A 16,697-nucleotide genomic window follows, 5' to 3' on the forward strand; every position below is an offset into this window, starting at 1 on the left:
CCATACCATATCATACCAAACTTCACAATACCATAAACTCACCCTACCATACCATATAATTCCATACCATACCGTACCAAATCGTACCGAAACTAACCATACTATACCATTTTTGGCTCTTTGTGTTTGTTACTTTTGGGGCAGTGGTTTGTGGCGGTCTTTTTATTCCCACATCGTTCCGAAGCCTCCAGCATTTCATTAAAAAATGAGTTCAGTGTTTTTTTATTATTACTATTATTATTCTGCGGCCCGCACAGCTGCTCTCACTGCCGACGGCCTCGAGCGCGTCCGTAGTCGGGAGTGCGCACCGTTCTAGCCTCTCCAGTTGTTGTGGCTAGTGTTATCCCTGGGACCCTCTGCACTATAGTGAAAGAGACTATGGCGAGCTTCGTTGTATTGCGTGCAATATGACGGATCAAAAGATGAGTGGGGATGTCTCGCGTAGAGATTTCGCCGAGGTGCGCTACCAGCCACAGCCAACTCCTGTCGTCCAAAGGTGAGCAGTGTTTCTCGGCCTCTCTATTTTCTACCAAAGCTCTCTGCATTCTTACACACATCTGAGCCATGTAGCTATCGGATTTTAGAGGTAATTTAGTCGTGGTTCAGCAGCCAAACAAGGTTTACTGACGAGGCTGTCAATTATCATTCAACTTCATGAGGGTAACGTTTCCTTTCTTTTCAGATTTTATTTGTTGTGTCAGTTCATTCTATTAGTCTTCGCTACGCATTGCGGTTTCAAGGCACATTAAAGGGGAATTCTAAGTCAGGCTGGAAGGATATGTTCGCGTCACATGATAGCAAATATACAGACAAAGTGAACGAGGCAGGAAAAAAGCCTCAGGATGTTTGCGATGTCATTTGTCATGAGTCATTTTTATCGAAAACAAAGCCCTAATAAGCCGGACAATTAAGTGAATGTGAAGTACGCATGACGGCGCCACTTGGACATCAGCATAACTGCAGAAATAACTGCAGCATAACTGCAGAAGAAAGGGTACTTATACCCTTTCTTGGCGAATACTATTGACCCCGTCAGGGGGCAATAACCGTCGAAGTACGAGGAAAGCAGTGTAGTGAGCGTAGCCGAAAATTCGAAGGGTCTCGTAATTAAAACAGTGCAAAATAGACGACGGAAAGAAAGGATAGACTCAAACAAAAGCGCTGAATCTTTCGCCTCCCATTATTGCGCCCTCCAGCTACGTTTGGCCGTTTTACACAGCCAGTTCAGAACCGCAAGCTCTAAATTGTGTTTGCTTGAAGGCCGGTAAAGCGGTTCTGGTCTCATTCCAGAATCAGCTACTTTGTGCAGGCTTCGGGTGTTACGAAATCATAAAGCGTTTGCTGCATGCTGCGGTAGCCCTGTAGGCCTAAGTACGACGACAGGCTCCAGAATGCCTGCCTTGCGTGAGGTGTTCGGAATTCGGTAGCTACGCATCGGATGTCGGCAGCGCTTTGTCGTCTTGCCGACGGCTCCGTTCTCTATTGGCTGAGTCAGTCCTCTTGGTAAAATTTTCTTGGGAACTAGAATCGGCCTCTTTCTTGGGTTCTCTCGTCCGCAGTAGCTATAAGGGTTTTCTACCCTGTCAGTGAAACGGTATCGCAAGCTTCTTCTGCAATGTGCTCTCCTGGCACAAGCCTTCCTGCGCGCCTCCAGAGATTCATTGCTATCGCCGGCAGCGCCACTATAGGCACCTTTCCACGCGCACTTGCAACACGAAGGCGTTGGCTGCCCACAGCAGCTATTCAACTGTCATTCGTCGCCAAGATCTAGGCTTTAACTATAGTCGGATACAACTTAAGAAGCCAGCGGCTTTTCCCCGTCAAAGAACCCCCTTCCAGCGAATGGCGTCGGCCGATTCTCGTGACCCTGCTAGTGTCACAAAGCAGGGAGTGGTAGATGAAAGGTCATAGTCCCCTCCCTCCATAGTCGGGGACAGACCCCTCTCTCCATTGTGGCACCGCTCCCTGCATTGTCACCCTAGCAGGGTCATGAGAATTGGCCGACGCCATTGGCTGGAAGGGGGGGGGGGGGGGGGTCCTTTGAGGGGGAAAAGCCGCTGCCTTCTTAAGTAGTATCCGACTATAGGGGATAGTACCTAGATCTTTCAAAAAAAATTTCAAGTAGTTGCCTCAGCTCAGGGGTTCAATGGCCCAGCTGCCGGTTGTTAATGTTGCCCAGGTTGGTCTGCCCAACGCGGACCATGGATGCTCGGCGTGGTCGAGGCAAATAACGTCTTCCTTCGTACGGAGGGGCGGGAAAGGCCTCAGTTGAAGCTGCCTGGTCTCAGTGGCAGGTGTTCCCGCAGTCGGAGAAAGGAAAAATGAGGCCGTAAGGCGTATTAAGCAGCTCGAAAAAAACACTGGTTCCTGTCTTTTGCGCATGTTAAGATGTCTAAAATTAGTAACTAACTTCCCGCGTTCAGAGCCTTCAAAGTACGATAAATATGTCATGTCGCTTCTTCGCCTAGCTGAAATCACAGGGAGTTCTGGTATCGTTATCATCATGACTTATATCGTGCAAACGCGTCCTACGCGTCATTTAACTTATATAATAAGCCCGAAAACATTCTTTCCTTTGATAATGACTTCACCTTGTCTCTATTACACACTGAAACCTACTATAATAAAGAGCGAATAAGCCGCCTTCTAGCCCACTTCCTTTACGGAGCAGGCTATGCTGCCCAATCCCGGGCTAGATTTCAGGTACTAAAAATACGGAATAATTATGTCGGCAACGGAATCAAATTCCTTGTTCATAACATTTGAAGTTGTAGCAGTTACGGAGACTTCAAACGAGGTTGAAACCGCGGCTACAATATTCGCAAAACTCAAGACCTCCGCTGCCGCGTTTGAAAGCCTCATCCCGTTGCTAACGGCACCGAAGTATTATGCTTTAAAGTGGGAATATAGCTCCGTTTCTGAGACTCAGCATTCCGTATATTTGGCGATCGAAATCTGCTCCGGAGCATGGGCAGCATACCCTGCCCCTAAAAGCCGTAAAAGGGAGTGTCTTTGAGGACAGCTTACTCCCATTTTAATTTTTTAATTACTCCCATATAGGCGTATTGGTATTTAGAGTTTTCCAACGTACAGCCTTTGTCAAAAGTTTGGAGCCCAGGGGGTTCGCTTCTGAGCCTCACTGTGTGGTTCGGGATGCATCTCCAGCGCTCCAAATTTCCTCTGGGTAAGAAGCTTTCTGGTTCTACCTCCTTCAATGTGTAGGACTTCCCAGAATGCATCAGGAGTCCCACTGGAAGGCTAAGAAGTAAACCCCCTGGGCTCTAAACTTTTGACAAAGACTGTATGTTCTAAACACTGCGCATATAGAACGGAGAAATTCGGTCAGCAAGGGATCAAGCTGTATATCCCTTAAAGGTGCAGTGAAGAGGAATCTGAACTCGTCTTTTTGCCGCGGGAACTCGATCCACACGTTCCGGGCATTCTTATAAACTGCTACTTATTGCCCTGTGTGGCCGATTTCCCTAATTAAATCGAATTAACGTCTCGCTCCCGCCTTTATTTTTTGAATTCTCCCCGTACGGTGGGTGGAGTCGACCAACGCGTGGAATGCCTTTCAGCCAGCTCCGTGGAGGCTTTGCTTTCGCTTTATTTTGTTTTTGTGAATAAATAGTTTCATTCGCAGATAATATAGCCGTAAAATAAGCCCGCAGAAATGTAAATACGCGCGGACTATTTGCTACTACGAATTACTACGTATTACCCCGCCGATGGCAGAGCGGCAAGCCGCCACGGGACTCGGTGAAAGGCACTCCACGCGTTGGTCGACTCCGGCCACCGTACGGGGCGAATTAAAAATAAAAGGTGGGAGCCGGACGTTAATTCAATTTAATTAGGGAAATCAATCACACAGGGCAATAAATCGAAGTTTCTAAGAATGCTCGGAACGTGTAGATTTAGTTCCCGCGGCAAAAAGACGAGTTCAGATTTCTCTTCACTGCACCTTTAATAGAACTCCTCTAGAAACAGCATCTGACGCGAAAATACGTACAGCCGTGAGCAATACGAAAGAGAACAAACTTGTACAAAAAAAACAGAATTTTCATGTTATTTCTTCACAAAATGTCAGAAAGACCTTTTCATATTACACAGCAACTGAAAAACTAGATAGAAAACAGAACCAAATGTGCTTGTCATACACAATTATGGAGTAATCAACCAATTAATGCCCAAAATTTGTTTCCCCTTATGATTGTACACTCTGTGGGACATCTTCCTTTTGAGTAGCTTGTTGAAGAGAACTGTGAATATTAACAATGCTTGCGGGGCGGCTACGATCCCCACATTCGAGGACTACAACGACGGTTATTTCAGATCCTTTTAGTGCGAAATTACTAGTTCCCTAGCAATCTTGAAAAAGCTGATGAATCTCTGAAGCCTAGATCTTTGACCTTTGGCCCTCGACCTTTGACCGCGGATGTTCGGCCTTCAAGTTGAAATGACTCGGACACGGTGGGGCTAAGCAAGTGCTTTCGCACGCCATGCCCGGTTTACTGGCGTTAAAACTCTGTAATTTTTTTTTTTATACGTGGTATTCAACGTTCGCATGAAACCACGGTTAGGTGGCGCCCTCTTGACGGACGGTTTGCAAACTGTAATGTGCCTGTGGCCAACTGGGTCACAGTAGTGTCAGCCAGAACTGTGAAGTAGCGCATTATTCCAAAGAATCAGCTTCAATGACAACGTTCTTTTTATATTCAATAGACGGAAGCTCAAGTACTGACTTTTTTTAATCGAGTCTTTGTCTCAAACTCACGAAGATGCAAGCTCATCACTTACTCATAACGCTGTCTCTCCAAGTTCGATACGAAAAACCAGCAATGCTAGAGGTACAATCAGGAATAAGTCAAAACCTGAAAAGATTTTGGGCATGTAACCTACTGTAAATAAACACAAATTTTTCTTCAAAAATCAGAAATAAAAGTTCACTTGAATTAATATTTGCGTTAATGCAAGCACTGTGCAGTAGTGTAGACGTGTGAATATAATTTTCTTTTCAACGAAAGAAAGCACCTCCGTGAACTCAGTCTTCTCCTAAATATTGAAGCAGGTCACGAGTATGCCATCAAAAGGCGTCGTTTTGCGGCCGTTGAACTCGGTGAAAAGGCACGTTTTAAACAAAAGAATATCCTCCAAAACAACCAAAATAGGATTTTATTTGTCATCATCATCATCAGCCTGACTACTCCCACTGCAGGGCAAAGGCCTCTCCCATGTCTCTCCAATTAACTCTGTCCTTTGTCAGTTGCCGCCACTGTATCCACGCAAACTTCTTAATCTCATCCGCCCACCTAACTGTCTGCCGTCCCCTGCTACGTTTGCTTTCTCTTGGAATCCCCTCCGTCACCCTTAAGGACCAGCGGTTATCTTGCCTTCGCATTACATGCCCTGCCCAAGCCCATTTCTTCCTCTTGATTTCAACTAGGATGTCATTAACCCTGCGTTTTTTCCCTCACCCACTCCGCCCTCTTCCGATCTCTTAGCGTTACATCTATCATTTTCCTTTCCATAGCTCGCTGCGTTGTTCTTAACTTAAGCTGAACCCTCTTTGTTAGCCTCCACGTTTCTGCCCCATAGGTGAGTACCGGTAGGATACAGCTGTTGTATACTTTTCTCTCCAGGGATATTGGTAAGCTCCCATTTATGTTCATGATCATGAGCTACCATTCATGATTTTATTTGTATCTCTTGTCAAACACGCATACCGCGTTTCCTCTCTTGCGCAGTGAACAAGTCGTTTCTACAAGGACGCGATCTCCCCGTGCCGAGCTGTGGCTCAACGTAGGTCGAACATGTAACCTTAGCCTCGGAAATTTTGGAATGGTGAGTACTCTACAGATTGTTTACATTGAAACTTAAACGGAGTCTTTTAAATTTTGCTGCCACATTTACACCTGTGCGCTAGCTGACGCATAAGTGTCAAGTCTAAGTCTGTTTACTAGGCAGGTTATTCGTCCACTGCGCCGCTATCGGTCACAGTTAAAAGTGAGCCTCTAGAACACAGAAATGCCTCGCGACGACAGGGGTCACGTACTATGGGCAGCAAAAGTTTACGGGAAGCAAGTGGGCGGGAAAAGTGTAAATACGGTGCAGTCACGTAATTCGGTCGCGTGAAATGTGTCAAGCTGTCAGGGGACGTGCGTGCTATATCCCCTAATAGCAATACCACACGACCATCGGTCGCTGAACAGATGTACAATATTTTTTTTCCCCCGAGAACACGCGTTGTGTACAATTTGTTGTCGTTAGCACATTGTCAGGATATCGGGGATGGGAGTCCGGCATTGTTCAAACGAGGAAAACGTCTTATAATAACATTCTTTAGAAGCATGCTCCCAATTTGAAGCCACTTTGCATATATTTCACTAGTAAGTTCCACATTTGACCACCACATCGTCTTTTGTGAACTTTATGTCGCGATAATATTAGAAGCGTACGGCTATTGATTGAAAAAAATACGTGCTAAACGATAAGCTATGGCTTAACTTGGCTTAAGTTCAACGATAGTCAAAAGCCAAAACGAGCCTTTTACACGCCCAACTATACAGAGCGTCTACGGCGCCCCTATCGGCCAGACGCGGCGGGCGCGTTGCTCTCCCTTTAGGCCCCTACGGCACCGGGACTGCCTCTGCACTATACTCTTTACTGTACTATAATATGTGCGCTTTTGCTGACGCAGGGTTTAGTGGAGGCTTTGACTGGCGTTGGCTTGCTGGACCTTGGAGAGGTCTACAACACCAGCTTATCATCCGTCTCGCAGCTGATCACGACTCGTTGCGTCGGGGGTCTGCTTGGCGCCCTCATCGGTGGGTATACCTAAGTCCTCTCAAACCCGGAAACTGCAGCGCTCGCTATGTCATGCAAGTTTCGAGCACGTAAGAGGCACGGCCCCATTTTTCGTGGCGTCCTGAGTCAGCGGTGCGCTTTGCTCTTACGAAAAGATGGTTCCGTCTGTCTTCTCTCTCTTAGGTCACCCCTCGCACATTCCAGCAACCTGGTGCTTTGCGTCTATGGCTCGGTGTTAGCGTTCACAAAGAGGCACTCATTCCTCACTGGCATGGCCGGCAGCCCTGCTTTTGACATGTGCGGCTGTGAATAGGCAACAGAACCATACTCAGCAATTTTGACAAAACCATTTTTGAGATGGAAACCGTTTATGAGCGCAATTTTTTCATATAATGCAAGATTTCATTATAGCAATCAATATCTCCGCAGGTCTTCCAACGGCACTGTAGCATTTTTTTTCTATTAATGTTGTTGCTATCGTCAAAAGCGTTTTCCATTTCAAAATAAATATTTTGCTATATATCAGAAGAATGGACCATTGCCTTCAATTTTTCTTTAAGATTACATTATAAATTTACAATTTTTGCAATTTCTGTCGAGAATGTTGGACATGGCTTACCACGATTCAGCTCTGCAATAGACCAACTCGACCTTCGTCCTACGAAGAATAGTAAAATGCACGGTTTTCGATCACAGCGATCGCCATCCTTGAAGGCATAGAAAGCACAGTTTCGACTCTTGAAGGCACCGTGTTTGTGCAATAGAGTGGGACTTGGAAACACGCATGCGCATACCTGATGCAACTGCTTTTCATCCGCTTCCCTCACTTTCATCTTTTCCTTTCCTCCAGTGCACGGCAGCCAACCGGAGCACACCACTGGTTAACCGCCTTCCTTACCCCTCTCTCTGGCGCTCCAGGTTTTGCAAGACATTCCTAACGAGAAACTAAAACCTCAGCGCGTACTCGTTCACGCTACTGCACATGCTTCAGTAAAGTGCGATGAAGATATAAAACCCAACCGGAGCACACCACTGGTTAACCGCCTTCCTTACCCCTCTCTCTGGCGCTCCAGGTTTTGCAAGACATTCCTAACGAGAAACTAAAACCTCGGCGCGTACTCGTTCACGCTCCTGCACATGCTTCAGTAAAGTGCGATGAAGATATAAAACAATCAGTTCAAAAAATTCTGAGCCTTCTCGGTGTCCCACACAAACTCGATTGGAGCCCGCTCCATCGTTGTAGTTTACTCTAGGAGCGAAGGTATGTCGTTCGTAATTCAAGAAATATGTTAATTTCTACATTGAGATGCATTCGGTTCGATGACAGTTTCTCGGGCTAGCGTGTGACTGGAAAGGTCTCTGTTTGCAGACTGTCAGTATACGTCAATATGAGCAGCAGATCCCGAAGCATGCTGAAAGAAAAATTTATTGGCGTGCGTGTGTATGTTTGTTATTTCCATTACATTTGCTCCTCGCCATAGAGTATTCCATCAAACCCTGGACTATATTTATTGTACCCTCACAACTCTTGCGCAGGGGGAAAGCTATACGACACGTACAACACCCAGGTCGTATCCATCCTGGTCACGGCGCTGAGCTGCTTCGTAGCGCTTATGATTCCACTTAGTGGAAGCCTAGTGCTGGTGTATGTCATGATGTTCTTCACCGGACTTAGTCTACGAGCCTTTAGCACGGGTGAGTCGGGCGATTTCCTCTTCCTGTAGGGGCGCTCCTCACTGTGCCCATCGGTACGTAAAATAAAAAAGCGGCATTAGTTATTACGCAACGAAGGGACTGAGAATGGTTACTCATTACGCGTTCCCTTTAGGATTTATCTAATCAGCCTGATTGAGGAAGGATTTCGGTTTGGTGTGGGGGCTTCCGAAATATAGCTTATCAGCGTCGAGGTGAAGTGGCAGAATATTGAAATGGGGGGGGGGGGGGGGACGTACCATACAGCTTGCTCAAGAGACCCAGAATGAAGAAAAGGCCAAGACCTACTTTGCCGTTGTTTTTAAACAGCATTAAAGCAGGAATTCTTCCTCTGAGGTTTGCGCTTATGGCGAAGTGCTTATTAAAAAAAATTAAGTTAAAGTTCATTGCCGTCGTGTGGGCGCACCAGTATTATAAATTTTCTTGAATTTAGTCTTTGCTCCGGCCGTGCTTTGTAATGTTTCGTTTTTGTTTACGACTCATTTCGTCATCTCCCATTTGTCACTGCTCCCTTTGACATCGGTCTTGATTAATGACGTCACACTTTCGAAGGGATAAACACATCCATGAAGCCGCGTACATCCATAAACGACTCCCACAGATATGCACCAGTTCCAGACTGGCGAAGAAGTCTGAGAATGACTGAGCCCGACGATGAGTTTCACATACCTGAGAAACATCCTCAGTACTGCTTGCATCTTGGGAGCAGAATCGTGGTGTGGTTGGCAAACAATTGGAGGATCGTGACCTCTGTGACGCGGCCGAACTGGGCGTGGCTCCATTAGTGTGGTTAGCTACGGCGCCGCGTCCAAACCGGTGAGCCCTGTTGTTGGTCGTTTGCTTCAGCACCTGCTGTTGCGGTCGTCCTCCCGACGGTAGTGACGGCCTAATGAAGCCAAGCCGAAATTAGGCATTACAAAATAAAGTCCTTCATCGAGGCAACGCTAAACGCACCAAATTTGAAGACAGAAATTGTGAAAACTCACTGACAGCTTATGCAGAGATTCCAGGATTCCTTAGTCGCAATGCTGCCATAGAATATTGCAGATTATTGTCATGTAAAGCTCTGCACATTTAAAGCCAGGATGGCAATCGAAATGAGCTCCGTCTTATCGGGCTTCACTGGCGCGGGAAACTCTCTTACAGTGTCATTGTAATTGGTACTTACACGCCTTCATACAGACGCAAGGCCTGGAAAAATAGAAGTTACCTTCAGTCCCTAGCTGTGCTGTAGCGTGCACTGTTCACAGCGGTCCCATTCCTGCTATGGATAAAGGAAGCAGTAGTTTCTACACGCCGTTTCGGCATGCCAGTCTAAAGCAAAAGTTCAATAAGCTTTTTTTTTGAATTTTTTCTTTATTTATTTTCAGAAACAGTACACAAACTGTTGTTTGGACCCATAGCCTTTACGGCTAGTGAGGGGTCCAAATACAAAACAAGTACAATATTAGTGCAGAACGTGTAAAATAAAAAAACTTCAAGATTAACACACACAATTGAATTCACTCCTACATTTCCATGGAAATTAAATAGTGTTTTAAAGATGCCGAAAAGTTATTTTTTTCTTTAACTTCATTAGGGATTTCATTCCACACATGGGCTCCGCTGTATTCTAGGAGTCTCCGGCCGTACATATTGTAACAAGGTGGTAAATTAAATAGATTGTTGGTTGCAGCTCTTGTTTGTTTCATTGGTAATCTAAATAAACTAAGGGGCAGGGGGTTGTTAGATTTTATTACATTGTTTACTATTTCAGCTATCTTCAGTTTATATGCCATTGATAGGGGTAAGATACGAAGCTGCTGAAAGAGTGGCCTGCTGGGGTATGTATTATTTGAATAAGTTATCATACGAATAGCTCGTTTTTGAAGGCGAGAAACAGGATCTAGGTATGTTTTATATGTACCACCCCATGCTTCTAGGCAATAAGATAATTGACTGTGCACAAAGGCGAAATACAGAATGCGTAGAATTGGAAGATCAAAGCAGTCCCTGGCCTTTAGTAAAATATGACAACCATAGGCTAATTTGGAGCAAATATTATTAATTTGTTCTTTCCAGTGCATATCAGACGCGAACAGGACACCAAGATACTTGTATTGAGGCACCCTCAGCAGAGTCGTGTTGTCGATAGTTAGAGATATATGTTCGTAGTTCATGTTCTTCCTGCGCGAGTGAAACACGGTGTACTTTATTTTCTCAGTGTTAAGGGTTAGCCGATTACTTTTAAACCACTGCGAAACTTCACTAAGCTCTTCATTAATAATACATTTAAGTGCCTCTAAATTTTCCCCTGTAAAAAGTAATGCAGTGTCATCGGCATATATTACAGCTTTCGAATATTTCAGCATTGATGGAAGGTCATTATTATACAGGGAAAAGAATAGCGGCCCAAGCACGGAGCCCTGAGGCACACCTAGATTAATGCTTTGTGGTAGTGAGGCTAAATTGTTCACGACAACATATGGTTTCCGTCCTGTAAAATAGCTTCTAATTAGATCACAAATTTTCCCTCTTAAACCGTAGGTTTCCAATTTCTGTTGTAGTATTGTGTGATCAACCGTATCGAAAGCTTTTGATATGTCTAAATATACTACTATGGCCAGCTTATTATTATGCAGTGCAGAATTTATAAGTTGGGAAAGAACAAGAACTGCGGATGACGTTGACCTTTGGGGCCTGAAGCCATGCTGATTATGACATATAATGTTATATTTATTTAGAAAATTTTGTATACGTTTACAAAGAACCTTTTCAAAAACTGTATTAATTGCATTTAATACGGATATTGGTCTGTAGTTTCGCGGATAAGATCGCTCACCGCCTTTATAAATAGGTACAACCCTTGCAACCTTCAGCTCGTCAGGATATATTCCATTTGCCAATGAATGGTTAAAGATGTGTAGTAGATGGATCGCTAGTATATCAATGTTGTTTTTTATCAGTCTAACGGGTATTGCATCAGGTCCTGCCGCCTTGCCGGCTGAAAGGCTACCGACTGCAGTGATTATTTCTTCTATGTCTATGTCAGGCAAAGCAAAACTGTTGTTAACACGTTCCGGCATCTTCGCCGTAGGTGCGTCAGCATGAACCTGCGCGGCACCCGTAGGCCCAATGGAGGTAAAATAGGTATTAAATGATTCTGCTGTGTCTTCGTCAACTGTCTCAGGGAGTGTTGCTGTACTGGATCGCAAGCCGATTGCGTCGTTCACTATATCCCAATTTTTTTTTGTATTTCCATGCGCCTGTTTCACCAGTGATGAATAATATTCCTTTTTTCTTTTTCTCATAAGAGATACAGACAAGTTCCTGCAACGCTTATACTGGCTTAGGTAGTATTCGTTTGATCTCAACTGCTTCCATTTGTGATACCATTTGTCCTTATCTTTTAACACGGCTAATATTTCAGTATTCATCCAAGGACACATTGGCTGGCTGCATTTATTAGTGTTCGGCAGAGAGCTCTGTTCAATGGCATTTTTAAGGATATCTAAAAAGTTCTTACACTCAGTATTGACGTTTTCATCATATGCCGTAGTGAAGTCGGCTTGTTCTAGTGTTTCACGTAGTGCTACATAGTTTATCTTACTTCGAATTTTACACTGCGTCAGCTGCGCTTGCGGAGGCAGGTCTTTTTCTACTACAAGAAAAATAGGTGAATGGTCAGCTACCACCTCAGCGCAGGTACCGGCCAGTACACCTGGGACAATATTACAGAGGGCGTGATCTATTAGAGTACTTGAAGTACTTGTTACGTGGGTAGGTTCTGTAATAAGGTTGCGTAAGGCAAATGATTCGAGAAGGAAAGTGTAGCTGTTCTGTACTCCATGTGTTAGATCTAAATTGAAATCGCCCATTATGACAATATTAGAGCGACGCCCATGAAAACATTCTGTTAGAATCATTTCGAACTTCTCAAGGAACTGCGTTATCGATGTGTTTGGTGGCCGATAAACCACACCAACCATCAAACCATCTTGAAGTTTTATGAACAGGGTTTCAATGCAGTCAAAACTAACAGACGCAACTCCCATTAGCTGGTAGGAGACACTATCTCTGACAAACATCCCTACCCCACCTCCCCTTGCTCGTGTATCCCGTGGCTGGGATAAAAATTTATAACCCGGGAAAGAGACTACTTCATCACGCTTGAGCCACGTTTCACTCACGGCTATTACATCAAAACAGGATTTATACCTTGCCATATGTACAATCAAGTTATTTAGGTTACTTCGTATGCTGCGCACGTTACAATGCAAAATTGAAAAGCTTTTATCACGCATCAAATCGTCAACTTGTTGAAACGTAAATCGTTTAGAATCGATTTTTTTAGTGACTAAGCGTGACTAAATCTTCCATGCTAGCGTATTGACTTTTTCTCCTTTTGTTCTCCTTGACCTCAGGCTCAAACGTGTGGATCTTGAAGATGTGGACCAAGAACTCTAGTCCTGCGCTACAAGTTCTTTACTTGGCCTCCGGTGTGGGTTGCCTTGCCGCTCCCATAATAGCGAGGCCATTCTTGTCTACGCAAGCCACCACCGCCAGCACAAATGCAACTATGCAGATGCCCAATGCCAAATGGAATGGCACAGACTACTTGCCCATAAAGCCTCTGGAATACCTCAATGTAACGGTCTTTGACGACGCTCCAACCGATAGCACAATTTACTATGCGTTTGGAATTGCTAGCGGCTTCCTCTTCCTCGTAGTAGCTTCTATGGCCACCTTCTACTTCATCGACAACACCAGCTTCAAGACGCGGACAACAAATGCCGTGAACAGCGTTGCGAAGAGTACAGAGGAGTCAGCTGAATACATACGCTTCGCTCGGATACTGCTAGCACTGCAGTCCGCCTATATCTGCGTCTATGTCGCCCTGGAGTGTACAATGGCACAGATGTTGACGGCGTTCGCCGTCAAGTGCGACCTGCACTTCTCTAAGCCTCTGGCTTCTCGTCTTGTGGCCATTTACTTCGGTTGCTTCGCGGCGAGTCGCCTGGCTGCTGCTGTTGTCACTGTCAAGGTGTCCGCCTTCTCCGTGTTGGTCGCGTCGCAGGCTCTTCTTGTCGCAACAGCTGCTGTCCTATTGGCGTGGGGTTCCAGCAGTGCTGCAGCATTGTGGGCCAGTAGTGCCCTAGCGGGGATCGCTGAGGGTCCTCAGTCAGCATCAGTGACGGCCTGGGTAGGGAAGCACATCAACATCAGCAACAAGATGATGTCGATCCCGGTGGTCGCTGGCGTCCTTGGATCTCTGTCGCCTCCACTTCTGGTGGGCCGGTTTTTGGACAGCAGGCCGAACGTTTTCTTATATCTTTTTTTCACTGCCGTTATGCTGTCGCTAGTCTTTTTTTTAAGCATGTGCTTGTATGTGCGAAGGAAACCTTTATTCTATGAGAAAGAGGAGCTAAGCGCGAAGGTCAGTTGTGAAAATCCTGAACAAACGCCTGACGTGCAGGCACAGGAGCTTTGATAAGATAATTTTTCCTCAATAAAATATAGCCGACGATTACATTCCTTTCTAATGCGAAATTTGAGCGCAGCAGCTGTTCCAGCTTTTCGATAGATTGGGGCAAAGAATTCGAGCAAGACATGTATGTACAATTACAGACAACTTATAATTTTTCACACATATTCCTTCTTGAATAAACACTCCACTAACAGTTCTTGATTGTCATGAAGAAAGCTTTGTGGTCGGAAAAATATACGGATATATGCTCGACTTGCTGCACCAATGTCTGGTTCTCAAAGACGAGGTATATGCAAGTATTTCGCGAGGTTGTCACAGCCGTGGGAGGCGTGCGAGAGGCATGGGACGTTCTCCCGTATAAGTGGTCAGAAATTCCTGTTTGTCTTTATATCTGCCTTAAAGTACCCAGCTACCCTAAAACCTTGGCAGGTGGCAGTTAATGGTTGATCGCGAGAGTTTGCTTGCCGTTGTCAGCGCTAACGCATGCATCCCACATCTCTCTCTCATCACCCCATGTACCTATAAGCGCGGTTCAGGCGTCCACTGTCCCAGGGAGGCAGTTATGTGCATCTCCTTTCCATAAAATGATCAGAGTGTAAAACGTTGTCAGCGCCAACGTCAATGAACGCAATGAACGTCGACGGCTATAGCCTCAGCGCCACGTTTCTGGCGCAACGTTGTCAACACCAACGCATGCAGCGCACATCTGTCACTATCGCCACGTAGCTTAAAGCACGATTAAGGTGTCCACTGTTCCAAGAAGATAGTTATGCGCTTTTCTTCTTTTCCTTTGCTTTCCAAGCTTCCGCTCCATTGGTTTCGCAGCTTATAGCGCGACTAAGGTGTCCACTGCTGGTTACAACGGACAACGGCGACGGCGACTCCACAAAACGCAGAAACGGGCGCCAAAGAGCTGCTGTCTAAAAGGTCAGATTATTTCGTCAATAAAACAGGCGACCAACGAAGGTTGTTGCTCATGAGGTGGGTGCTGCTGAAAATTTGTTTTTGTTGTTATTTGGTATAGACGAATTTTGGTATACACGGTATTTGGTAGGAAGCGACACCGTCGGAGAATTTCGGCCCTCAGACGAAGTTATAGAGACGACGTCGGTGCACATTTCCATTACCCCGCAGTAGGAGAATGTGAATAGCATGCTATAAATGACTTGCATCTGACGTCACGGCTGCTATGAAGTGGACCACACGTATCTTTTCCTGTATGCTTCCAAAGTGCTGGTAGCGATACACTTAGTGAATGCAGTGAATGCATATTTTCGCCTCCTTCCTGGCTCTCCAATATGTCGGTCGTTGAAACGTCGGTGGTAAGTGTGTTGTGAAGAACCAGAAAGCTTAGTTACCTTAGGTCGCCCGGCTACCGAGCCAGAGGCAGCTGTTATCCCGGGCGCGTTTCGATCGAAGCGATATGCATGGCGACCGTGTACTTTTCTAGGTCAGCATAGGTGAGTGAAACCGGTGCGATCGTAGTTAATCTAGAGCTCTCCTCTACTGCGTCCCTTATAGTTGATGTGTTGCTTAGGGGCTGTCAAATCAGTATACCAGCGCCAATCTTTTGAAGCATGAAGGAAGATCACAGCCAGTGAACTTCCATCATCTGTATACGTCTATATTTTGGCTTCGTGAACTATCCACTTAACTGAGCAAGCGCAAATCATAAGCGAAAATGAAAATCGATGAAAATGGACAGAGGGAGTTAGAAGTGCTGCACACTCGCCTCTCTCCAAATCTGCACTGGTATAGCTCTCCACAGTAACGCTATTGGAACAGACGGGCATATATTTCTTTCGGTTTTTTTGCCCAGTTTTTGCGGTAACTCTGGAGATCCATAGAAAATTCAGGTCACTGTCATGGCTCAAATTAGCTGCTCGGCTGAAAACACAATAGGACCCGAGACAAAAATGATACGGACTGGTGGCCAGTCAGGAGATGAGAGTGTTCCGCTATTCCAGCGTAGCATAAATGTGATTCATTCGAAAATTTATTTGTTGAGCTACTAACAATAATATTAACGATTTGATTTGGCATATTACGGGCCAGTGTGCCAATATTTTTTTGGCGGTGTGAGGCTACACAAAACCCAGAGCTGAGTCTCCCAACACGCAATATTCGGTCCTGCGCTGGAAATTTTCGTTAGTTAACCTCTTGTTGTGAAACTTGTTGCAAGAAGATTTTTGTCGAAGCTTTTATGATAAAGCGAAGGGGTGTGTTTCACTAATGAAGGGCTGTGTCTTCCGTACTGGCGCAGCTGTTGTTTTAGGCTGGCGCAACCTAGCCTTGTTTACTTGAAACTGCTACTGGTCGAAATGAAGCGAAAATAAAGTAATTTACAGTAATTCAACGACCCTGTACTTGTCATTATGCGGCGTATAAAATCTGGAAGTACATATTTATGAGGCGTGGCGTTCTCTACGCCGTGTGCACAAGAAGAAGCATTGATAATGAAGCTATCACAATAAGTGCCAATAGTTGGAAGGTACAGTAGCGAAACGTATGCGACAAGGATTCTCACGCCATATGTTTATGCGTATATGCACAAATGTGCAAAAACATGCATGCAAAAAAGAAAGAAAAATGACAGTCTATTTGCACAGTTAATCAAATGCGAAGTAGGAGCGTGAGCAACACACGTCAGCTCCGTCCGGAGTCCTGGGCGAGAATCACAGAACGCGCGCTGACGCGCGCTACACCGCCGCAG

At 45.3% G+C, this 16,697-nt stretch overlaps 1 protein-coding gene across 1 annotated transcript; it reads left to right on the forward strand.

Annotated features, from left to right (window-relative positions):
* The first annotated feature begins 422 nt into the window (after window positions 1–422).
* Window positions 423–14,089, forward strand: LOC149349019 (sodium-dependent glucose transporter 1C-like). The gene is made up of 5 exons (XM_089585971.1): window positions 423–496; window positions 5,745–5,841; window positions 6,698–6,824; window positions 8,341–8,499; window positions 12,921–14,089. Exons 1-5 carry the CDS (start codon window positions 423–425, stop codon window positions 13,985–13,987), a joined length of 1,524 nt encoding a protein of 507 aa, XP_089442097.1. The 3' UTR covers window positions 13,988–14,089.
* Window positions 14,090–16,697: the final 2,608 nt, after the last annotated feature.

This window comes from Amblyomma mixtum, chromosome 4, assembly GCF_055824585.1.
Source record: "Amblyomma mixtum isolate Tamu chromosome 4, ASM5582458v1, whole genome shotgun sequence".
NCBI lineage: Eukaryota > Metazoa > Arthropoda > Arachnida > Ixodida > Ixodidae > Amblyomma > Amblyomma mixtum.

Bases quoted from the DNA above. Each gene is read 5' to 3' on its own strand.
- LOC149349019 (XM_089585971.1), top strand. From the start codon at position 423: ATGAGTGGGGATGTCTCGCGTAGAGATTTCGCCGAGGTGCGCTACCAG. The intron at 5,842-6,697 runs GTGAGTACTCTA...TTGCTGACGCAG, and splicing joins GCCTCGGAAATTTTGGAATG to GGTTTAGTGGAGGCTTTGAC. The intron at 6,825-8,340 runs GTGGGTATACCT...ACTCTTGCGCAG, and splicing joins TCTGCTTGGCGCCCTCATCG to GGGGAAAGCTATACGACACG.